Source organism: Salvelinus namaycush, chromosome 7 (assembly GCF_016432855.1).
Source record: "Salvelinus namaycush isolate Seneca chromosome 7, SaNama_1.0, whole genome shotgun sequence".
NCBI lineage: Eukaryota > Metazoa > Chordata > Actinopteri > Salmoniformes > Salmonidae > Salvelinus > Salvelinus namaycush.
The window spans coordinates 39,925,376-39,951,497 of NC_052313.1; the positions used below are offsets into that span (position 1 = coordinate 39,925,376).

Sequence of the window (26,122 nt, forward strand, 5' to 3'; positions counted from 1 at the left end):
TGTACGCCTATGTAGATATTCAACAAAAAATCTACCGTTTCCAGCGACAATAGTCATTTACAACATTAACAATCTCTACACTGTGTTTCTGATCAGGTTGATGTAATTTTAATGGACAAAAAAATTGTTTTTCTTTCAAAAACAAGGACATTTCTAAGTGACCCCAAACTTTTGAACGGTAGTGTATATCTACGTGAAGTCCTTAGGGTTACGGGTTTGGGGTTGAATCGGAATTGGAAACTGTCTGCATTAATCAAGTGAAAACTGACATACTTAACAGCCATATAGTGCACAGCGGACTTTACATCATGAAAAGTTGTCAGACTGTGAAATAATTAGATGAATCCCAATGCATTTGAGCATTTGTGACTGCAGAATAACAAAGAGCTAGAGTGGTTCTGCTAGCAAATCATTGCTCTACCACTACTGTCAATAATTTGTAGGTGTACAATGTGCACAAATTGTTGCAGTCAAATGACTTACATTAATGCACCATGAGTTTGAAATGTTCTGTGCCAATGAGTGACATTGACACCACAGGAGGTTGGTGGCACCCTAACTGGGGAGAACGGGCTTGTAATGGCTGGAGCGGAATCAGTGGAATGGTATCAAATACATCAAACTATTGGTTTCCATGTGTTTGATGCCACTGCATTTGTGCCGTTCCAGCCATTCTTTTTGAGCAGGCCTCCCCTCAGCAGCCTCCACTGATTGACACAGATAAAAATGTGTTTGTTTTTTCTTTCTATTTATATGTTAATAAAGGGTATAATTAAAGGTGTATTATGACGAAGTGGGCTCTGTTTTTACTAATTTACCATATTGCTAGCTTTATATTATTAGACAACATTTTGAAGCCATACAGTAACTTGCATAACTGTTCCCTCCCTCCCTTCATCTCAGCTGTTGATTGGTTTCTAAGCAAGCTTGTCAGCCATTACAACAGAGGTTACTCTGTTCTCTTTCTAGCATTTGGCTAATGTTGGATAGACAGCATGGATTTCAGCTAATTGTTTAGTGAACGAACATTTCAATTTTCTGACTTGGAGACCTGAAAGTAGCTGTGCAGCGACGCTCCCCATCCAACCTGACAGTGCTTGAGAGGATCTGCAGAGAAGAATGGGATAAACTCCCCAAATACAGGTGTGCCAAGCTTGTAAGCGTCATACCCAAGAAGACTCGAGGCTGTAATCGCTGCCAAAGGTTCTTCAACAAAGTACTGTGTAAAGGGTCTGAAGACTTATGTAAATGTGATATTTCAGTTTTTTTTCTCAAAAAAACTGTTTTTGCTTTGTCATTATGTGGTATTGTGTGTAGATTGGGTAAAAAAATGATTTAATCAATTTTAGAATAAGGCTGTAACATAACAAAATGTGGAAAAAGTCAAGGGGTCTGAATACTTTCTGCATAAACTGTATATGAAAAGTGCTACTGGCTGTTCCAGATATGTAAATGAAATGTGCTACTGAATCAAGAAACAGGCCCATGATGCAATCATTGGTCACATCAGCATTTTCAATCTGTGATCTTTTAATTAACCTATCAGTGACCTTTCCACAGCTCTGCTCTCTCCGCTCTGACATGTCAGGCCCTCAGCATTTCAGAGAAAACATTTTTATTTAATTTAACCTTTATTTAACTAGGCAAGTCAGTTAAGAACAAATTCTTATTTACAATGACGGCCTACCCTATCCAAACCCTAATCCGGACGAAGCTGAGCCAATTGTACGCAGCCCTATGGGACTCCCAATCACGGCTGGTGGGAAACATGCTGGAATCTAACTAGGGTCTGTAGTGACACCTCTAGCACTGAGATACAGTGCCCGAGTAGATATTGTGCTCAACATCACAGGGTTCCCAGTGTTGCAATATCGAGGCATAATTGTGATGAAGCTGAGGAGATAATATGAGAACATATGAAACGGTGTACATGTTATCAACAGGTCCACTCAAGGTCAGAGCAACTTCACTGTGTTATTTGATTGATGCCCAATTAGCTGAGGTCATCTTGCAGGCCTTAAAGAGGGGTTTATTATTAAAGGAATGAACAAACTTTGACTTTTATTTATTTGAAGAAGCACAAGCATTCAGCAGAAAACAACATGAGACCCTTCATACCACGAAAAACAAACCACCTAGAAAACACTCAACCTTTTCTAGCAAGTGACCATTGGGCTTAAAAAATGTCAGATTGACCAAGTTTGTAGGTGCAAACGTTTTTATTACATTTATAATGTATCGCTCTCACGTGCGTACTTCTGTCCATTAACAACCAATGATGTGCTACCTTTTTGTAGCATTTCTGACAATGCTAACATCTTTTCAACCGAATCACAAATTCTCAAATCAGACCAAAGCACTTCGGTTGCGCAGCAACAGCGCCAGCATCTAGCTAGCTAACACCAGTGTTTGGTTTTCACAAGACATAATGGGTCACAGCTCATCCAAAAAGTTGACTCAAGTTTGCCAAAAAGCACCTGGAAGCACCTGGATGATCATCAAGAGTCTTGGAAGAATGTTCTATGGACAGATGAGTCAAACGTATAACCATTATGCCTGGCGAAACCCTAACACTGCATTCCACAGTAAGAACCTTATACCAACGGTCAAGAATGGGGGAGGTATTGTGATGGTTTGGGGATGCTTTGCTGCCTCAGGACCTGGACGACTTGCCTTAATAGAGGGAACCATTAATTCTGCTCTCTATCAGAGAATTCTACAGGAGAATGTCAGGTGATCCGTCTGTGAGCTGAAGCTGAGGCACAGCTGGGTCATGCAGCAAGACAATGATCCAAAACTCATAAAGTCGATATGAAAATAGCTAAAAAGCAACAAATTTGAAGTTTTGGAACAGCCTAGTCAAAGTCCAGACCCAATCCCAATTGAGATGTTGTGGCAAGACTTGAAAAGAACTCAAAAACTTAAAAACCCACAAATATCGCTTAGTTAAAGCATTTCTTCATGGAAGAGTGGGCCAAAATTCCTCCACAGCATTGTGAGAGACTGATCAACAACTACAGGAAGTGTTTGGTTGGAGTCATTGCAGCTAAAGGTGACAACCAGTTAGTACAGTGGGGAGAACAAGTATTGGATACACTGCCGATTTTGCAGGTTTTCCTACTTACAAAGCATGTAGAGGTCTGTAATTTTTATCATAGGTACACTTCAACTGTGAGAGACTGAATCTAAAACAAAATCCAGAAAATCACATTGTATGATTTTTAAGTAATTGATTTGCATTTTATTGCATGACATAAGGTTTTGATACATCAGAAAAGCAGAACTTAATATTTGGTACAGAAACCTTTGTTTGCAATTACAGAGATCATACGTTTCCTGTAGTTCTTGACCAGGTTTGCACACACTGCAGCAGGGATTTTGGCCCACTCCTCCATACAGACCTTCTCCAGATCCTTCAGGTTTCGGGGCTGTCGCTGGGCAATACGGACTTTCAGCTCCCTCCAAAGATTTTCTATTGGGTTCAGGTCTGGAGACTGGCTAGGCCACTCCAGGACCTTGAGATGCTTCTTACGGAGACACTCCTTAGTTTCCCTGGCTGTGTGTTTCAGGTCGTTGTCATGCTGGAAGACCCAGCCACGACCCATCTTCAATGTTCTTACTGAGGGAAGGAGGTTGTTGGCCAAGATCTCGCGATACATGGCCCCATCCATCCTCCCCTCAATACGGTGCAGTCGTCCTGTCCCCTTTGCAGAAAAGCATCCCCAAAGAATGATGTTTCCACCTCCATGCTTCACGGGTTGGGATGGTGTTCTTGGGGTTGTACTCATCCTTCTTCTTCCTCCAAACACGGCGAGTGGAGTTTAGACCAAAAAGCTCTATTTTTGTCTCATCAGACCACATGATCTTCTCCCATTCCTCCTCTGGATCATCCAGATGGTCATTGGCAAACTTCAGACGGGCCTGGACATGCGCTGGCTTGAGCAGGGGGACCTTGCGTGCGCTGCAGGATTTGAATCCATGACGGCGTAGTGTGTTACTAATGGTTTTTTTTGAGACTGTGGTCCCAGCTCTCTTCAGGTCATTGACCAGGTCCTGCCGTGTAGTTCTGGGCTGATCCCTCACCTTCCTCATGATCATTGATGCCCCACGAGGTGAGATCTTGCATGGAGCCCCAGACCGAGGGTGATTGACCGTCATCTTGAACTTCTTCCATTTTCTAATAATTGCGCCAACAATTGTTGCCTTCTCACCAAGCTGCTTGCCTATTGTCCTGTAGCCCATCCCAGCCTTGTGCAGGTCTAAAATTTTATCCCTGATGTCCTTACACAGCTCTCTGGACTTGGCCATTGTGGAGAGGTTGGAGTCGGTTTGATTGAGTGTGTGGACAGGTGTCTTTTATACAGGTAACGAGTTCAAACAGGTGCAGTTAATACAGGTAATGAGTGGAGAACAGGAGGGCTTCTTAAAGAAAAACTAACAGGTCTGTGAGAGCCGGATTTCTTACTGGTTGGTAGGTGATCAAATACTTATGCCATGCAATAAAATGCAAATTAATTACTTAAAAATCATACAATGTGATTTTCTGCATTTTTGTTTTAGATTCCGTCTCTCACAGTTGAAGTGTACCTATGATAAAAATTACAGACCTCTACATGCTTTGTAAGTAGGAAAACCTGCAGAATCGGCAGTGTATCAAATACTTGTTCTCCCCACTGTATATCAATGATGTCGCTCTTGCTGCTGGTGATTCTCTGATCCACCTCTAGGCAGACGACACCATTCTGTATACAGCTGGCCCTTCTACGGACACCGTGTCAACAAACCTCCAAACAAGTTTCAATGCCATACAACACTCCTTCCGTGGCCTCCAACTGCTTTTAAATGCTAGTAAAAATAAATGCATGCTCTTCAACCGATTGCTGCCCGCACCCTCCAGCCCGACTAGCATCACTACTCTGGGCAGTTCTGACTTAGAATATGTGGACAACTACAAATACCTAGGTGTCTAGTTAGACTGTAAATTCTCCTTCCAGACTCACATTAAGCATCTCCAATCCAAAATTAAATCTAGAATTGGCTTCCTATTTCGTAACAAAGCCTCCTTCACTCATGCTGCCAAACATATCCTCGTAAAACTGACTATCCTACCGATCCTTGACTTTGGAAATGTCATTTACAAAATAGCCCCCAACACTACTCAGCAAACTAGATGCAGTCTATCACAGTGCCATCCGTTTTGTCACCAACGCCCCATATACTACCCACCACTGCGACCTGTATGCTCTCGTTGGCTGGCCCTCACTACATATCCGTCGTCAAACCCACTGGCTCCAGGTCATCTATAAGTCTTTGCTAGGTTAAGCACCGCCTTATTTCAGCTCACTGGTCACCATAGCAACACCCACCCGTAGCACGTGCTCCAGCAGGTATATTGCACTGGTCATCCCCAATGCCAACACTTACTTTGGCCGCCTTTCCTTCCAGTTCTCTGCTGCCAATGACTGGAACAAATTGCAAAAATCTCTGAAGCTGGAGTCTTATACCTCCCTCTCTAACTATAGGCATAAACTGTCAGAGCAGCTTACCGATCACTGTACCTGTGCACAGCCAATGTGTAAATAGCACACACAACTACCTCATCCCCATATTGTTATTTGTTTTGCTCTTTTGCACCCCAGTATCTCTACTTGCACATCATCATCTGCACATCACATCACTCCAGTGTTAATGATAAATTGTAATTATTTCGCCACTATGGCTTATTTATTGCCTTTACCTCCCTAATCTTACTACATTTGCACACACTGTATATAGATTGTTCTATTGTGTTATTGACTGTACTTTTGTTTATCCCTTGTGTAACTCTGTGTTGTTTTTGTCGCACTGCTTTGCTTTATCTTGTAAATGAGAACTTGTTCTCAACTGGCCTACCTGGTTAAATAAAGGTGAAATAAAAAATTAAATAAATACCTCCCCGGCAGATCTACAAATCTCTATTGCACTCCACACTGCCCTCTCCCACCTGGACAAAAGGAACACCTATGTGAGACTAATGTTCATTGACTACAGCTCAGCGTTCAATACCACAGTGCCCTCCAAGCTCATCACTAAGGTAAGCACCCTGGGACTGAACACCTCCTTCTGCAACTAGATCCTGGACATCCTGACGGGCCTCCCCCAGGTGGTGAGGGTAGGCAACAACACATCTGCCATGCTGAACCTCAACACTGGTGCCCCTCAGGGGTGCGGCTTAGTTCCTTAATGTACGCCTTGTTCACCCACGACTGCGTGGCCAAGTACAACTCCGACACCATTATTAAGAGTGCTGATGACACTACGGTGGTAGGCCTGATCACTGATGACAATGAGACCGCTTAAAGGGAGGAGGTCAGAGACCTGGCAGTGTAGTGCCAGGACAACAACTTCTCCCTCAACATCAGCAAGACAAAGGAGCTGATCGTGGACTACAGGACACGGAGGGCCGAGGATGCCCCATTCACATCGAACGGGCTGTAGTGGAGCGGGTCGAGAGCTTCAAGTTCCTCAGTGTCCACATCACTATCATGGTCCATACACACCAAATCAGTTGTGAAGAGGGCACGACGACGCCTCTTCCCCCTCAGGAGGCTGAAAAGATTTGGCATGGGCTCTCAGATCCTCAAAAGTTTATACAGTTGCACCATTGAGAGCATCTTGAATGGCTGCATCACCGCTTGGTATGGCAACTTCTTGGCATCCGACCGTAAGGTGCTACAGAGGGTAATGCGCACGGCCCAGGACATCACTGGGGCCGAGCTCCCTTCCATCTAGGTCCTCTATACGAGGCGGTGTCAGAGGAAGGCCCTAAAAATATGCTAATTCTCCAGACACCCAAGTCCAAGACTGTTCTCTCTGTTACCGCACGGTAAGCAGTACCGATGCACCAAGTCTAGAACCAACAAGACCCTGAACAGCTTCTACTCCCAAGCCATAAGGCTGCTACATAGTTAGTTAAATAGTTAACCAAATAGCCACCCGGATTATCTGCATTGACCCTTTTCTGCATTGACCCCATTTACCCTATTTGTCTCATTACATATGCTGCTGCTACTGTTTATTATCCGTCCTGTTGACTAATCACTCATTCCTAGTTATACATACAGATCTATCTCAATTAACTCGTACCCCTGCACATCAACTCTGTACTGGTACCCTGTGCATATAGCCAAGTTATCGCTACACATTGTTGATTTATTATTAGTTTTATTATTACGTTTTATTACTTTTCTATTATTTCTCTATTTTCTTTCTCTCTGCATTGTTGGGAGGGGCCGTAAGTAAACATTTCACTGTTTTTCTGCACCTGTTGTTTACAAGGCATATGACAAATACAATTTGATTTGTAATGCATTGAAATTTCTACTCCTCATTTTCGACTTGCAGGAATGAACAAATGTATTTTCTTATCCATCGTAATCTTCTGTAGCTAAGATGTTGGTATACTGACTGACTGTATACTGTCAGCCTATTCCTCTCTGTAGACTATGATGAGACCCAGCGTTCAGATGGCATTTTGATGTGAGGTATGATGTCTTTGTATATACCGTCATCTACTGGTCATATATGAGATTGCGTAACATTCGTTTTGAACATGCTTGTGAAGCAGGGGGCTCTAGGACCCGGTTCAGGCATTGTTTTGTAGGAAAGTGTCGATTGTCGAGTCATGGATTACTTCGCTCCTGAATGCCGCAAGAAGAATAAGGACAATTTACAAGTGGATACAACAAAATACCATTATTGTTATTTTTTACTTTTAATATCTCTTCGCGTAAAACGGGTTATTTGTTGGGAGCTTCAACTCACTAAATCGCTTTCCAGCACCAGCTTGTCTTGAGAAGGTGAGTGTTGTAATAACAGCAACAGATCTAAACTAGCTAATTTAGCTAACGTTAGCTATCTTGATAGGTCAGACTAAAAAACGCACAAATGGTAGCTAGAGAAAAATTACTACTGTAAATCTGACGTTCTGTCGTCACAGTCACATTGTTTAAATACTCCCTGTCTGTCAAAGAGCTGGACACCAAGAAAAACAGGCTAAACAATGCCACAGGGGAATATGCATCTTGATTCTTATGATGATATCTGTAGTGCTCAAGAAATGATTCCATAAGAGCAACATAACTGTTTTGTAAAACATAATCTGAAGCGTTTGTTTAAAGTTCCATATCACATGACAACAAAAACAATGGAGTAATAGGGGTTAATAGTTTTTTGGGGGGTTATGATAATAAAGTGCAGTTGTTCTTTCATTAAAAGATAAGTCATGTACATCCAAATTAATAATTGTATTAGTTGAAATTACAATGTGCACAGTGACCTCTCTCTGAACTGGAGCTTGTGAGGGCTTGTTCCAACATGCCAAGCTACTCCATGGTACATGTGTCGGCACACCACTGTAACCTAATTCTAGTGTGATATTTTGAATGAATATCAGTTGATGAAATGTGATGTGTTTTGGTGTCTTAAGTGCCTTGACTGAATCAGAATTGGTCCACTGCCCACCCCAGATGACACTATGGGGTGTGGATTCGCCTGTTCATTGTGTTGACTAACTTCACTTTTGATCGTTGCTGGGGGAGTTATGAATGGAAGAAGTTGAACTAGTTGAATGTCATCATGAATAGCAGTTTAGGATAGGATACAAATAAGGTCCGGTGCAAATTCAAAAATATTATTTTGGAAAGCTAATTTCATGCAGTCTACTGTATGATTTCCTTTGCCTGTCCTGCCGTTTTAAAATATCTTAACATAAATGCGGACCAGGTTTATGATCTTGAGCCCTATGTGTAGGCTTAATGTGGTAGTAATATGTATGTTATAGTGAATACTCTCTTTCCCCTCCCTGTCTCTCCAGCTCCCAGCCACCATGGTGGTAGTGCAAAGCTACTGTGAGGCCAGCGCTTCCATTTCCGAAGCCTGGCTGGAGGGCGGCATCTCGCCCTGCTTCTACTTCACCCTGGTGCCCACGGTCCTGCTTACCCTCTCCTTCTTCTTCGGAACCTTCCACTGTGTCTGCTACCGCCGCTACGGCACCGAGATGGAGCCCAAATTCGTGCCGCGCTCGCGCCTCTATGGCCTCCAACTGGGAGTCTCCCTGCTCCTCCTGCTGCAGTTCTTAGGGGGGCTGGTGTGGAGGGCCGCCGGTGGAGGGGAGCTCCCCGGCTATGTGGTGCTGTATGGCTGCCTGTCCATGCTGGGCTGGGCCTGGGCCGTGGCCCTGCTAAAACTGGAGAGGAGGTGGGTGCTGGTGAGGGACCGGACAAGGGGCCACAGCACGGTGCTGCTGCTCTTCTGGGCTGTGGCATTCTCAGCGGAGAACCTGGCCTTCGTCTCCTGGGCCAGCCCCTACTGGTGGTGGGGCCTGGAGAACACACAGCAGCAGGTGAGAGAGGACCAGCGGTTTTGTTGAGGGTTTAACATTATAGAATGTCCTCAATCAACAAATGACTCAGAGAGGCATGTCTGTTAAACATAATGTATTTATATCTGAACGTTGCACAACCTTTGCCTACTGGACGTGGCACTGGAGTCTGTTTAGGAGGGTGTAGCGTTACAGGACTTTCAGAAATAAATATATTGTTGTAGAACAAACATGTTTAAATGTCAGGTTAAGGTCTTTTCATTGCCTTTCTATCTGCAACGTTACAAACATTTCACCTTTTTGAATGAACCCCACAGCTCAACCCTCAGTGAGGATAAACTGCCATCCAACTCCATAGTTTCATTGAGGTTGTTCAAATGTTGACATATAATGTTGCTTGATATAAGTATTAAACTTAGTTTCTAAAAAATTAAGTTAGTCTGCTCATAGGGTGTGATATCCATGTAAATGGGAGACATAGGCTAGATGTAATATGGTTCTTATCAAGTGCCTACTTAATAACCTCTAAATCCCTTATTCATCATGAGTGTTGTGATTGTATATATATTTTTTAAACAATCTATTTCAAAGCAGTTTCTCACAAGTAGTCGCTAAAATAGGAACTGATTTTCCAACCATGACACAACTGTGGGAGGGGAGCCATGATCATTATTCAGCTATGAGTAACTCTAGAAGTGCTGAGTCACTGCCCCTTCTTGCCCTTCCACATCCCTCTCCCTCTGGACACTCCCCCAAATAAATATACAGTTGAAGTCGGAAGTTTACATACACCTTAGCCAAATACATTTAAACTCAGTTTTTCACAATTCCTGACATTTAATCCAAGTAAAAATTCCCTGTCTTAGGTCAGTTAGGATCACCACTTTATTTTAAGAATGGGAAATGTCAGAATAATAGTAGAGAGAATGATTAATTTCAGCTTTTATTTATTTCATCACATTCCCATTGGGTCAGAAGTTTACATACACTCAATTAGTATTTGGTAGCATTGCCTTTAAATTGGTTAACTTGGGTCAAACGTTTCGGGTAGCCTTCCACAAGCTTCCCACAATAAGTTGGGTAAATTTTGGCCCATTCCTCCTGACAGAGCTGGTGTAACTGAGTCAGGTGGGTAGGCCTCCTTGCTCGCACACTCTTTCAGTTCTGCCCACAAATTTTCTATAGGATTGAGGTCAGGGCTTTGTGATGGCCACTCCAATACCTTGACTTTGTTGTCCTTAAGCCATTTTGCCACAACTTTGGAAGTATGTTTGGGGACATTGTCCATTTGGAAAGACCCATTTGCGACTAAGCTTTAACTTCCTGACTGATGTCTTGAGATGTTGCTTCAATATATCCACATAATTTTCCTCTCTCATGATGCCATCTATTTTGTGAAGTGCACCAGTCCCTCCTTCAGCAAAGCACCCCCACAACATGATGCTGCCACCCCCGTGCTTTATGGTTGGGATGGTGTTATTTGGCTTGCAAGCCTCCCCCTTTTTCCTCCAAACATAACGATGGTCATTATGGCCAAACAGTTCTATTTTTGTTTCATCAGACCAGAGGACATTTCTCCAAAAAGTACGATCTTTGTCCCCATGTGCAGTTGCAAACCGTAGTATGGCTTTTTTATGGCGGTTTTGGAGCAGTGGCTTCTTCCTTGCTGAGCGGCCTTTCAGGTTATGTTGATATAGGACTCGTTTTACTGTGGATATAGATACTTTTGTACCTGTCTCCTCCAGCATCTTCACAAAGTCCTTTGCTGTTGTTCTGGGATTGATTTGCACTTTTCGCACAACTACGTTCATCTCTAGGAAACAGAACGCATCTCCTTCCTGAGCGGTATGACGGCAGCGTGGTCCCATGGTGTTTATACTTGCATACTATTGTTTGTACAGATGAACGTGGTACCTTCAGGTGTTTGGAAATTGCTCCCAAGGATGAACCAGACTTGTCTAAAAAAAAAAAAATCTGAGGTCTTGGCTGATTTCTTTAGATTTTCCCATGATGTCAAGCAAAGAGGCACTGAGTTTGAAGGTAGGCCTTGAAATACATCCACAGATACACCTCCAATTGACTCAAATGATGTAAATTAGCCTATCAGAAGCTTCAAAAGCCATGACATAATTTTCTGGAATTTTCCAAGCTGTTTAAAGGCACAGTCAACTTAGTGTATGTGCATTTCTGACCCACTGGAATTGTGATACAGTGAATTATAAGTGAAATAATCTGTCTGTAAATAATTGTTGGAAAAATTACTGTCATGCAAAGTAGATGTCCTAACCAACTTGCCAAAACTATAGTTTGTTAACAAGACATTTGTGGAGTGGTTGAAAAACAAGTTTTAATGACCCCAACCTAAGTGTATGTAAACTTCCGACTTCACCTGTATATATATGTGTATACTGTATATAGATGGCCTAGCCTACCTCTTTCAGGTAATACATTCAATGCAGTCTTAGCATTGTATTTAGCTAATTAATGATGGGTTATGCATAATAAGCTTCTAACTTATAGCCTCTCTTGCGCAATACGCACGCACCTGTGCTCCGCTGGCCTCTCGTCTTAAAAAACTCTCCTTAGCTTTTGGAGTCCCATGCAGGACAAGCTAGACTGGAATAGCTTGACGGACATTATAGAACTCACAGGTCATTTTAAAGAAGAGCGAACGTGCGATGGCGGTAGGCTATAGCAGTTATTTATTCAGACCCATAGCCATTCAATCTTCGTGAAGAGAAGTGAAAGCCTTCTGCATCTAATTCTAGTCCTATATTATTTAAGGATGTCATTAGAATGATGAAGATAAGGACAACTGTTGAATGCGAGGAAGGAATGACGCAACAAGAGGAGATGAGGTAGGCTAATAACATTAGGGGAAGTATTATGAAAGGTATATATGCGTCAGCCTACTAATTATACAAATAGGCCCTAATTTATATTTCAAAGTTCAAATCAAATTCACTAGCCTACAGGCTACTTGTAACTTTGAGGCTGCATGTGCTGCACCAGAATTGCATGTTATCTCCCTGCTTTATCATGGCTTGAACGATGTGCGTATTTTCAGTCCATATATTACAGTACAGTAATACAGTTAACACTCAAAGATTAGCATGCTGGAGCTTGTTTCATTTATTTACTGGAGAGAGCATATAGCTAGCTACAACTATGGGCTTTTATGTGTTTCTGTCGTGCGTAATGTGCAGTAACCTATATCATATACTGTATGTATTGGATAACGGCACAATCATTTGGGATTTTTTTCTGGGCTTGGGAACATTAACCTCTACGGGATCGGTGTCAGTTTCTCAAACTAGACACTCTAATGTACTTGTCCTCTTGCTCAGTTGTGCACCGGGGCCTCCCACTCCTCTTTCTATTCTGGTTAGAGCCAGTTTGCGCTATTCTGTGAAGGGAGTAGTACACAGCGTTGTACAAGATCTTCAGTTTATTGGCAATTTCTCGCATGGAATAGCCTTAATTTCTCAGAACAAGAATAGACTGACGAGTTTCAGAAGAAAGGTTTCAGGCCATTTTGAGCCTGTAATCGAACACACAAATGCTGATGCTCCAGATACTCAACTAGTCTAAAGAAGTCCAGTTTTATTGCTTCTTTAATCAGAACAACAGTTTTCAGCTGTGCTAACATAATTGGAAAAATGGTTTTCTAATGATCAATTAGCCTTTTAAAATGATAAACTTAGATTAGCAAATACAACGTGCTGTTGGAACACAGGAGTGATGGTTGCTGATAATGGGCCTCTGTACGCCTATGTAGATATTCCATAAAAAATCTGCTGTTTCCAGCTACAATAGTCGTTTACAACATTAACAATGTCTACACTGTATTTCTGATCAATTTTATGTTATTTTAATGGACAAAAAATGTGCTTTTCTTTCAAAAACAAGGACATTTCTAAGTGACCCTAAACTTTTGAACGGTGCTGTAGTTTATAAATTCCTCATGAGCTTAGTTCAACTTTCACACCACATCAGAACCCAAAATATAAGCTTGTTTTACTCCAATGTTTGTAAACATTGTAAATGTTAACAAACACTGTATAGCCTCAAAGCATGATTCAAATTATAATGTTGATATTATGGATGGTCAGTCCTTGCATACATAGCTTGGTCTATGAATTTGAGTGGTTTCATTTCTCCAGACCGATCCCTCAGCTTTTTTCCAAAACAGGCGGGGTCCCCACTTTGTTATTGTTTCAACTGCGGATTGCCCCTTTAAAGGTTCAGTTATGACTAAGCATTTTTCATTCATTACCTGAGGTGGAGTTTTCTCTGTGGTTGATGCGCTACCTCGGCACAGGAATGCTCTTCTTCCTGGGCCTAAAGGCTCCGGGGTTGCCACGGAGACCATACATGCTCCTGATCAACGAGGACGAACGTGACGTGGAGGGCGGCACTGGCCAGGTAACCTAGTAATCACATCTCTTATGTGTGTATAATATCCAATGAATGTATAAATATGAATATATCCTGATTCAGTTTGTGCGTGTGTGTAAGTTTGTAATGAGTGTCTGTTTGTCTGTCTGTGCCACCATGTTCCATAATAACCCCTATCTCTACCTCAGCCCCTGTTGGGTGGGGCGGAGGAGTCCCAGTCTACCTGGCAGGACTTTGGGCAGAAGGTGCGTCTGCTGGTGCCCTACATGTGGCCCCGGGGCAATATTCTACTACAGGGCCTGGTGCTGCTCTGCCTGTGCCTGCTTGGTTTGGAGAGGGTCATCAATGTCTTTGTCCCCATCTACTACAAGAACATCGGTGAGAGATCCTCCCTCGTTTCTGAACGTCTCCCCTGAATACCTTTTAAGATCTTAGTTGTTGTCACAGCCTTATTGTTTGCGTTGCAGGTCATCTTAATTTTTTTTCAGAAGGCAATGATATCATTGAGGCTGACATCTGAATATCTACCTAGCACAACTGCAGAAAAGATGACCTGACACTGTCATTCCTTTTCAAAACCTCTCTTTCTGTCACAGTGAATGAGCTGACTGATGGAAGCAGCTGGAAGACCTTGGTCACCACTGTGTGTGTCTATGTCCTGCTCAAGGTCCTGCAAGGTGGAGGGGCAGGTGAGTGGGACTTTCACCCCATATTTTCTTTCTCTACCGCTTTACCCATTCCTTGAGTGCTGTTATTTTAATTCTCTCTTTTGTTTCCTCGCTCTCTCACTCCTCTCCCCTTTCCCCCTCTCTCTCTCTCCCCAACCCCGCTCTCCCCCTCCCCTTTCTTTCCCCTCTCTTTCCTAGGTGCGTCTGGCTTCATCAGTAACATGCGCTCCTTCCTGTGGATCCGCGTGCAGCAGCACACCAACCGGGTGGTGCAGGTGCGTTTGTTTGGCCACCTGCACGCACTGTCACTGCGCTGGCACCTGGGCCGACGCACCGGGGACGTCCTGCGTAGCATCGACCGCGGCACCTCCTCCATCAACACCCTGCTCAGGTGAGTCTCATAATAATAAATTGTGTGTGTGTCAATGAGTACATTTACATGCACACTAATAATTAGTGATGCGCCGATATTACATTTTTGGCCGATACCGATATCTGATATTTTCCTTGTAAAAAATAAAAACGATACCGATAACCAATATTTACAATTTTATCAGCCTTTTAAGCATTTTAGTACAGTTAAATAGTTAACACACACACATGGACGCAGCGGTCTGAGGCACTGCATCTCAGTGCAAGAGGCATCACTACAGTCCCTGGTTCGAATCCAGGTTGTATCACATCCGGCCGTGATTGGGAGTCCCATAGGGCGGCGCACAATTGGCCCAGTGTCGTCCGGGTTTGGCCGGGGTAGGCCGTCATTGTAAATAAGATTTTGTTCTTAACTGACTTGCCTAAGGTTACACACACACACACCACACTGACCAAAAAGTTATTTTGTTGGCATTTACGTATGTCCCCATTACCAGTTAAACATAATCAAAACCTATTTCTTTCACTTACTTGCTATGCCACTTACTTGCTGTGCCGTTGTTCATTTGTTCAGTCGTTTCATTCTCAACCAGGATTTCTATGGTATGCCGTTTGGGTTTTTGCGTATCAAATAATAGAATATTTAACACTATTTCACGTGTCAAATAAGCTTGTTGACCAATCAGGACCTGAATATGCCTGCACGTCACATAATAATTTAACGCCTTCATCAATTTTTGACGTAGTTATTACACATTGATTACACTGTCACTCGTATTTCATGTCACAACGATTCATCGATACGTGTGCTATGAAGCTGGTAAAGTTGTCTCGTGCACCTACATTGCTGGTCATAAAAAAAATCTAGCTTGCTCATGGACGCAAACAATGTTCTTCCTCAAAAACATATCAAAATGACATTATCTGTTTCAGTAGCTATAGTTAGCTAGCTTAGCTAACTATATTTACATTTACATTTAAGTCATTTAGCAGACGCTCTTATCCAGAGCGACTTACATTTTTAACCTTTATTTAACTAGGCAAGTCAGTTAAGAACAAACTCTTATTTTCAATGACGGCCTAGGAACAGTGGGTTAACTGCCTTGTTCAGGGGCAGAACGACAGATTTGTACCTTGTCAGCTCTGGGATTTGAACTTGCAACCTTTCGGTTACTAGCCCAACGCTCTAACCACTAGGCTACCCTGCCGCCCCATATATATAGCTAAGTGTCATCATCTAAATAACCCTAATTTATAGGACAGTTCTTATTTGATTAATGGTCGGGCCCATCTATGTGAAGCTAGCCACAAAATGATTAGCTACAATAGTGGACTTTGCGGTTAGCCTTCAAAATAAAAGTATGGCATAATTCTACTATTTGTATTAATTTGCATCACTGTCAATGACATACTTTTATTTTGAAGGCACACCGCAAATTCCACTATTGTGCCTAATCCTTATTGTGGCTAGCTTCACAACACATAACCCGGTCCGGTCGAGCGTCACTAGCCAGATGAAGCTAGCTGGCTGCTTATAACGTTAGTTCTGGGCAACAGGGTTAAGTAGCTGGCTAGCAATTTATTTTCATGAACTGAAGTTCAATTTCAATAGGCGAACAACAATACTTACTCACAAGGATTCCTAAATCATTACTAAGAATAATGAAAATGATTGCAGTTTCTACTGGTCATTATTTTCAGGCTGGGTTTATTGGTGCTAGCTAGGTACCAAGCTAAAGCTAGCTACCTGAGAAGTTGTGGTCGAAGAAATTATGCTTTATTACCAACACGGTATTTAAAACACATCGTTCGTGGCCGGTGTTTGCTTGTTTGCAGACTTTTTTGTACAGCTTTGACAGTGCTACTGACACGCAAAGACCGAAACGGCGTTCCATAGTATGTATGTCGGGAAGCTAATAGCAGTGACGCTATTACTGTGTAACTCCGGTAGGGCAATATCTGAAAAATAGCGCACTTGGTAGTGTGTACCGGTGCTCAACCAGTCGGCGAAAGCCAACATCACCCATGACAGAGAACGGTTGATTGTCAAGGGCAATTATCTTGGCTTTAATGGATTTTGTGTATGAGTGTCTCGCTGAAATGTTCTTACTCTTTCAAATGACGACTCAACTTGTTGACTGCTCGATCCACAGAGCAGACATTGTGGGCTAGGTTAGGAATGCTGTGTTGCACATGTTGCGCAAAATTTTACGCGCCGTCATTACGTCATGTACCTACGTTATATAGGTATGCACATCAGCTTTGACATCGGTTTTGCACATCGGCGTTAAACTAGACATCGGCCGATACCGATGTTGGCATTTTTAGTTAATATCGTCCGATTCCGATATGTTCACTGATATATTGTGCATCCCTACTAATAATTAAATATTAAACTGATTATAGCAGTAGGCCGAGTATGAAAATAGTAATGTAAAAACAACTTACTCTGCTTTTATTAATTGGTTTCAAAATCAAAGTAAGCATACGCCGATTAAAACACCTGGTTTTCTGAGAAATCTATTGAATTATTAGGACATGTGTTTGATCTGCACATGTGCCAGCGTTGGTGGCGCAAGCCTCCCTCCTATTCGCTAGTGAAGCGAGTTCGGAAAAACTGAAAGTAGGCATCTTAGAAATAGCTTTAACATACAAACATTGGCTGTAGTTGATTCAAGAAGGTAGTTCTTGGATATTTAGTTTCCTGTCGACATTAAAAGCCATATTTTCTTAGTTATCTTTCTCAGTAACACAACATTAAACTGTTCTTATGCCTGTGTAATAAAACTAATTACGTTTGGAGCAACATTTTATTAGCATGTTACATAATACTTTGGTAATATTGTATTTTAATTGCATAGAAATTAGCTGAGTTTTTGTAACTACTGTTACTACAAGAGGAATAGTGAATGTTCCTTATCAGTGGGATAAGGCCTACAAACCTGACTCAGTTACTCCAGCTCTGTCAGGAGGAATGGGCCAAAATTCACCCAACTTATTGTGGGAAGCTTGTGGAAGGCTACCCGAAACGTTTGACCCAAGTTAAACAATTTAAAGGCAATGCTACCAAATACTAATTGAGTGTATGTAAACTTCTGACCCACTGATAAGGGGATGAAAGAAATAAAAGCTGAAATAAATAATTCTCTATGCTATTATTCTGACATTTCACATTCTTAAAATAAAGCGGTGATCCTAACTGACCTAAGACAGGGATTTTTTACTAGGGTTAAATGTAAGGAATTGTGAAAAACTGAGTTTAAATGTATTTGGCTAAGGTGTATGTAAACTTCCAACTTCAACTGTACATAGCATTTTTCAAAGCGTTTTACGTTATAAGGGGGAAACTCATCTGCCTTAGATTACTAATGATATCTTTCAGACACAGGTCGTATATGTCAAACACTGTCTAAGGCAATATTTCCTCTAAAATTGGTGCGCATCTCCCCCGGGACTGCTGCGCAGAAGAAATATCAGCCCGTGCAGAGAAGCACGAGATTGAACTTCACTTAATTTTCTACAGTTTTCCATGTCAGATAACACTACCAACGTTTTCCTTTTACTGTTGTAATTGCGATCGAATCATCGCAATATTAGCCACTTTCAATGCAACATACCGAAACAAAACTTAGTACCGAAACAAAGACTTAGTATGCAAAACTTACTATCCAAGAGATTTTATTGTAGGGAGAATGCATCGGATTGACAAGGCCCGTACTCTATACACAGACCGGTGCACCATAACCAATCAGAACTGCAGTAGGCCTATATGCAAATAGACCATTGCCATATATGGAACCTGTGCCGTTCACTTTGAACTGGACAGTGTTTACAGCATGAGCGGTCGTTAGTAGATGCGCTTGTCTTGAGATCAAAGTGAGAGCTACATGTAGCCACCTGTGCACATTTGTTCAAATCCTTTGCTAATGAGTGAGTCATTTGCCCAGTTAGCGATAATTTGTAGTCAGCAATGGGGGGGGGGGGGGGGGGGGGGGGGTGATTGCTTCCTACAAGAGAACAAAACGTGTGCGTTTCTAGCTATCTTTGAAAAGTGAGTCAGATAGTTTTTTTTGTCTTAGTGGCAGTGTTGTATTTTGAGACAGGCTTGAATAAGCTAAGTAGCCAATAGGCAGAGGGTAGAATAATTTGTCTGATTCTCTGTAATAATGGTATGGGAATAATTATTTGATTTTGTCAAGTGGTTTCTTGCATCAAAGAGCACAACAACATTTTCAGACCGCCTTGTCTGAAGGACAAGTGGATAAACAGGTTCATGTCAAGCCATGCATGTTTTGTTTTCAAAAGTGTCATGGAATGTAGGACTACATTGAACACCACACATTGGCTGCTACTGTAGGCTGGATGATAGAACACTTATTTCCATGTTAAAATGTTTTGAGATACATTTTCTACATTGTTTTTGATGGTAGGCCACTGGTAGGCCTTCATTATGATCAAATATCCACAATAGCCTACTTGACCACTTAACTGTAACTTAAAGTAGGTACAGCCTCAATGTTCACATTTAACGCCCGCCGGAAGTTGCACAGAATTTTCACAATGTTCAAGTTTGCGCTCAGCAGACCTGAAATTTGCTCAGTGCTGAAGAAATTGAGGGAACATTGGTCTGAGGTATGCTTGATTGAGCTTGGCCTTAGCTTTGCACTATTTCAACTATTCAGTTGGCAACATAGAACCAGACTAACTGTATCAATTGTTTGGAAGTATTTGACATACATATTTGATCTGATTTACTTTATCCTCAAAGCTTAGAACTGCTTCCTCGGGTGTTTGCTCTATCCTCAAAAAGAGCAATTATGCCAAAACTATACTCTTTTCCACCTTAAAATTGATTCCAACTTCCATTTCTACTTGCCAGGCCGTGTAACTATGATCCATCCCCCTGTAGTATGTCTTAGTTTCTTAGTGTTATCCTGACCTCTGGACAGTCTGTAGTTTCCTGTGTCTGAATGTCTGACTTTCTGTGTCTGAACCCAGAGGTAAACCTGGACTCCCTCTCTTTCTCTCCACAGCTACATTGTATTCAGCATCTTCCCCACCATCGCAGATATCGTCATCTCCATCATCTACTTCATCACCTACTTCAACGCCTGGTTCGGACTCATCGTATTCGTCTGTATGTTCCTCTATCTCAGTGAGTACAAGGCCTCCTTTCCAGAACCAATTCAGTTATATTTATAAGGTAATAATAATCTGATCTGAGTCAAATATGTGATATGTCCTCTTGCTCAGTTGTTGCTCAGCTCTCTTTCTATTCTGGTTAGAGCCAGTTTGCGCTATTCTGTGAAGGGAGTAGTACACAGCGTTGTACGAGATCTTGAGTTTCTTGGCAATTTCTCGCATGGAATAGCCTTCATTTCTCAGGATAAGACTGACGAGTTTCAGAAGAAAGTTCTTTGTTTCTGGCCATTTTGAGCCTGTAATTGAACCCACAAATGCTGATGCTCCAGATAATCAACTAGTCTAAAGAAGGCCAGTTTTATTGCTGCTTTAATCAGCACAACAGTTTTTTCTAATGATCAATTAGCCTTTTAAAATTATAAACTTAGATTAGCTAACACAACGTGCCATTGGAACACAGAAGTGATGGTTGCTGATAATGGGCCTCTGTACACCTATGTAGATATTCCATAAAAAATCATCCGTTTCCAGCTACAATAGTCATTTACAACATTAACAATGTCTACACTGTATTTCTGATTAATTTGATGTCATTTTAATAGACAAAAAATTAGCTTTTCTTTCAAAAACAAGGACATTTCTAAGTGACCCCAAACTTTTGAATGATAGTGTAGAATGAGGTTGTTCTCCTCAAACAGCCCCTTTACCTCACTTGGATTTTTCATCCAATTTTTGGGGGGAATTTCTAAAAAAAATTTTTTACAATTTTATTTTAGTGTTCAATGTATTTTCAGTGTTATGTCTAACTCTGGCCTTTTCATTATGGGAGCAATGATAAATAATATTATAAATGTATTTGTTCATTACTTTTTTAAACTGTTGCGGTAATGTGAATTTTGTAAAAATTGTAGTAAAATGCATAATATCTGATCAAAAAACATATGAATAATTATGAAATAGATAAGTACAGATCCTAATCTCAGTGATCCAAGAGGACATTTCATGAAAAATGACAATTTTTGGAGTCAAATTTCAGCTAGTAGTTTACATTTTTGATTGGTCAGATTTACATTACAGATAAGTGCAGGCGTGAGATGCGACTGACATTTCACCGGTGGGGAGAGAGCGCGAGAGAGGGGTGGACATGGAGGGTGTTTTGCTTGAAGCGCTGAACATCATGACATGACGGGAACTAGAATGTGCTTGAGCTATAGAACCCCACTGTGGAGGTGTCATATTCCCATCAAACCTAGCGGTCAAACAGGGAAATGGTTCCAATTGTTCACATGCGCCGAATATAACCTTACTGTGAAATGCTTACTTAAGAAAATATTTACTAAATAAACTAAAGTAGAAAGAAGAAAAAACACTACAAATAACAATAATGAGGCTATATTCTGTACAGGGGTACCGATACCGAGTCAATGTGCGGAGGTACAGGTTAGTCAAGGTAATTGAGGTAATATGTACATGTAGGTATGGGTAAAGTGACTATGCATAGATAATAAACATTGAGTAACAGCAATGTATTTTTTTTAATACAAAATACATATCTTCAGCTCTATTTACTCTCAGAATCAAAAATGCTAATTATCATCAAAGTAGACATCATGCAAGACTACAAATCCCTGCAGCTCCTGCAAGTCATCTTTCGCTGACACCTTTGGTAACAGGTATTGTGTATATTTTAAAACTTACACAAGACATTTCAAAGAATTGTCAATTTTAAAGAAATGTTGGCAATTTATTCATTGTTCAATTTAGCTAACATTAGGCAGTTAATTCAGAGATTCTTACCTTTGCCTCTATTCGGCAGTCTAGCCCAGATCATTAAATTTGTAGTTCTTTATGATCACCACATTAGCAGCTAATTAGCATTTCATTTTTGGGTGATAAATACAGGCAAATATATTGATAAAAGTCACCTTGTCTTCGAGAGATTTACACGGTAATCAAAACGTCACGCCAGGGTAAACCTACACGAATCACCACCCTTATTTTTTGTGTTTCTAAAATCCCCCATAGGAAAAATAAATGGTGGGGAAATTATTCAAATCGAATCACATTTTATTAGTCACATGCACCGTATACAAAAAGTATAGACCTTACAGTGAAATGCTTACTTACGAGCCCCTAACCAACAATGCAGTTTTAAAAAAATACGGATAAGAATAAGAAGTAGCAGCGGTGTAAAAGAGGGAGGGGGGAGGCAATGCAAATAGTCTGGGTAGCCATTTGATTAGATATTCAGGAGTCTTATGGCTTGGGGGTAGAAGCTGTTTAGAAGCCTCTTGGACCTAGACTTGGCACTCAAGTACCACTTGCCGTGCGGTAGCAGAGAGAAAAGTCTATGACTAGGGTGGCTGGAGTCTTTGACAATTTTTAGGGCCTTCCTCTGACACCGCCTGGTATGGAGGTCCTGGATGGCAGGAAGCTTGGCCCCAATGATGTACTGTGCCTTTTGCACTACCCTCTGTAGTGCCTTGCGGTCGGAGGCCGAGCAGTTGCCATACCAGGCAGTGATGCAACCAGTCAGGATGCTCTCGATGGTGCAGCTGTAGAACCTTTTGAGGATCTGAGGACCCATGCCAAATCTTTTCCGTCTCCTGAAGGGGAATAGGTTTTGCCGTGCCCTCTTCACGACTGTCTTGGTGTGTTTGGACCATATTAGTTTGTTGGTGATGTGGACGCCAAGGAACTTGAAGCTCTCAACCTGCTCCACTACAGCCCCGTTGATGAGAATGGAGGCGTGCTCGGTGCTCTTTTTCCTGTAGTCCACAATCATCTCCTTTGTCTTGATCACGTTGAGGGAGAGTTTGTTATCCTGGCATCACACTGCCAGGTCTCTGATCTCCCTATAGGCTGTCTCGTCGTTGTCTGTGTTCAGGCCTACCACTGTTGTGTCATCGGCAAACTTAATGATAGTGTTGGAGTTGTGCCTGGCCGTGCAGTCATGAGTGAACAGGTAGTACAGGAGGGGACTGAGCACGCACCCCTGAGGGGGCCCTGTGTTGAGGATCAGCGTGGCGGATGTGTTGTTACCTACCCTTACCACCTGGGTGCGGCCCGTCAGGAAGTCCATGATCCAGTTGCAGAGGGAGGTGTTTAGTCCCAGGGTCCTTAGCTTATTGATGAGCTTTGAGGACACTATGGTGTTGAATGCAGAGCTGTAGTCAATGAATAGCATTCTCACATAGATTCCTTTTGTCCAGGTGGGAAAGGGCAGTGTGGAGTGCAATAGAGATTGCATCATCTGTGGATCTGTTGGGGCAGTATGAAAATTAGAGTGGGTCTAGGGTTTCTGCGATAATGGTGTTGATGTGAGCCATGACCAGCCTTTCAAAGCACTTCATGGCTACAGACGTGAGTGCTACGGGTCGGTTGTCATTTTTGCAGGTTACCTTAGTATTCTTGGGCGCAGGCACTATGGTGGTCTCCTTAAAACATGTTGGTATTACAGACTCTGACAGGGAGAGGTTGAAAATGTCAGGGAAGACACTTGCCAGTTGGTCAGCACATGCTCGGAGTACACGTCCTGGTAATCTGTCTGTGAATGTTGACTTGTTTAAAGGTCTTACTCACATCGGCTGCGGAGAGCGTGATCTCACAGTCTTCCGGAACAGCTGGTGCTCTCATGCATTTTTCAGTGTTATTTGCCTCAAAGTGAGCATAGAAGTAGTTTAGCTCGTCTGGTAGGCTCTTGTCACTGGGCAGCTTTCGGCTGTGCTTCCTTTTGTAGTCTGTAATGGTTTGCAAGCCCTGCCACATCTGACGAGCTTCAGAGCTGGTGTAGTACGATTCGATCTTAGTCCTGTATTGATGCTTTGCTTGTTTGATGGTTCGTCGGAGGGCATAGAGGGATTTCTTATAAGCTCCCGGGTTAGAGTCCCGCTCCTTGAAAACGGCAGCTCTACCATTTAGCTCCGTGCAAATGTTGCCTGAAATCCATAGCTTCTGGTTGGTGTATGTACATACAGTCACTGTGGGGACGACATCATCTTTGCACTTATTGATGAAGCCAATGACTGATGTGGTGTACTCCTCAATGCCATCGGAGGAATCCCAGACCATATTTCAGTCTGTGCTAGCGAAACAGTCCTGTAGCTTAGCATCTGCTTCATCTGACCACTTTTTTTATTCATCAAGTCACTGGTACTTCCTGCTTGAATTTTTGCTTGTCAGCAGGAATCAGATTTATGGTAATATTTGCCAAATGGAGGGCGAGGGAGAGCTTTGAATGCATCTCTGTGTGTGGAGTAAAGGTGGTCCAGAGTTTATTTTCCCTCTGGTTGCACATTTAACATACTGATAGAAATTTGGTAAAATGGATTTAAGTTTCTCTGCATTAAAGTCCACGGCTACTAGGAACATCACCTCTGGGTGAGCGTTTTCTTGTTTGCTTATGGCGGAATACAGCTCATTCAATGCTGTCTTAGTGCCAGCCTCTGACTGTGGTGGTATCTAAACAGCTATGAAAAATACAGATGAAAACTCTCTAGGTAGATAGTGTGGTCTACAGCTTATCATGAGATACTTTACCTCAGTCGAGCAATAGCTCGAGACTTCCTTAGATATCGTGCACCAGCTGTTATTTACAAAAATACATAGACCGCCGCCCCTTGTCTTACCAGACGCCGATATTATATTCTGCCGGTACAGCATATAACCAGCCAGCTGTATGTTGATAGTGTCGTCATCCAGCCACAATTCCGTGAGGCATAAGATATTACATTTTTGAATGTCCCGTTGGTAGTTTTATCTTGCGCGTAGGTCATCTATTTTATTCTCCAAAGATTGCACGTTTGCTAGCAGAATGGAAGGAAGTGGGGGTTATTCGATCGCCTACGAATTCTCAAAAGGCAGCCCTCCTCTGGCCCCTTTTTCTCCACCTCTTTTTCACGCAAATCACGGGGATCTGGGCCTGTTCCCGAGAAAGCAGTATGTCGTTGACGTTGGGCTCGTTTAACTCGTTAAAGGAAAAAAAGGATTCTGCCAGTCTGTGGTGAGTAATCGCAGTCCTGGTGTCCTGAAGTTATTTTTGGTCATAAGAGACGGTAACGGCAACATTATGTACAAAATAAGTTTAAAAAATAAGTTACAAACAAGAGCAAATAAACAAACAAAAAAACACAATCGGTTGGAGACACGTCAGCCCTCTTCTCCGGCGCCATTTTTTGGAACCATTTCCTTGTTTGACCGCTAGATTTTATGGGTATTATGGCTCATACTGTGGTACTCAATAACTAGCATTATAACTTTACAGAATTATATAAACATAATAGATCGGGAGGAATATTTTTGGAACCAAAAATAACATTCATTATTAACCAGTTCTCAAGATTTTAAAAGAATGGTTATATTCCGGAACACAAGAGATCAGTTTTCTTCTTCATTTTTTGTTCTTTCGGTTTTTGGTTCTGTTCTCTGAATGGGTTCCTACCCCTGGTAATAACAATGTAATATTTCATAATGGTCCATCAATATATTGCTCCAGCCCTTACCATCATCATCACGGAATGGAGGACTAAGTACAGGCGAGACATGAACACCCAGGACAACAACGCCAAGTCCAAGGCAGTGGACTCCCTGCTCAACTTTGAGACGGTACGGCGATGCTCCCATTGACTTATAACCTCAATACTTGGGTCGTGTTCATTAGGACTATGGTGGAGAAATTACAAGATTAAGTTATAATACTGTTATTGCATCAAATTGTTGTTTTATGCAATAGAATAGGGTTCTATTAGGACTCGCTTATCTGTGTCTGTGTGAACTGAGAGGAGCCTTTGATTTATGAATGGTTTGGTGATTAATTCCTACAGCATGCATTTCATAGAATGAGTTGGTGTTTGTTTAGTGTTAGGTACCAGGGAGAGATGGCTCGTGTATGAGAGGAGCCTTGTCCTAGGGGCCAAACTCTGGTTTCTGTACAATAAGAACAGTCTACACGACAAATACTATTTGGCTGGGGGATACTCCTTTCTCTTATATCAAGTCTCACCTTGTGACCCATTCCACATATCTGTTGTTTGTCATGTAGACTAAGTGGGTGTATCTTTGCAATAAAAGTCAAGAGTGTTGGGTTGACCAGCCTTGTTATTGCAGAGCACTTGTGTGTGTGGTGTGACCTGCTTTCCTTATTAATAAGTTCATAAATATTTTGTTTAAGTACAACTCTGAT

The 26,122-nt window shown here is 42.0% G+C and overlaps 1 protein-coding gene across 1 annotated transcript in view; it reads left to right on the forward strand.

The window, feature by feature from the left end:
• Positions 1-26,122, forward strand: part of LOC120051221 (ATP-binding cassette sub-family B member 6, mitochondrial-like) — a 75,618-nt gene that overhangs the window by 27,809 nt on the left and 21,687 nt on the right. Inside the window, exons 5-8 of the mRNA XM_038997963.1 lie at positions 14,356-14,448; positions 14,626-14,818; positions 19,833-19,954; positions 25,436-25,545. Of these exons, the coding sequence (XP_038853891.1) occupies positions 14,356-14,448; positions 14,626-14,818; positions 19,833-19,954; positions 25,436-25,545 (518 nt within the window). The remainder of the gene's footprint in view (positions 1-14,355; positions 14,449-14,625; positions 14,819-19,832; positions 19,955-25,435; positions 25,546-26,122) is intronic.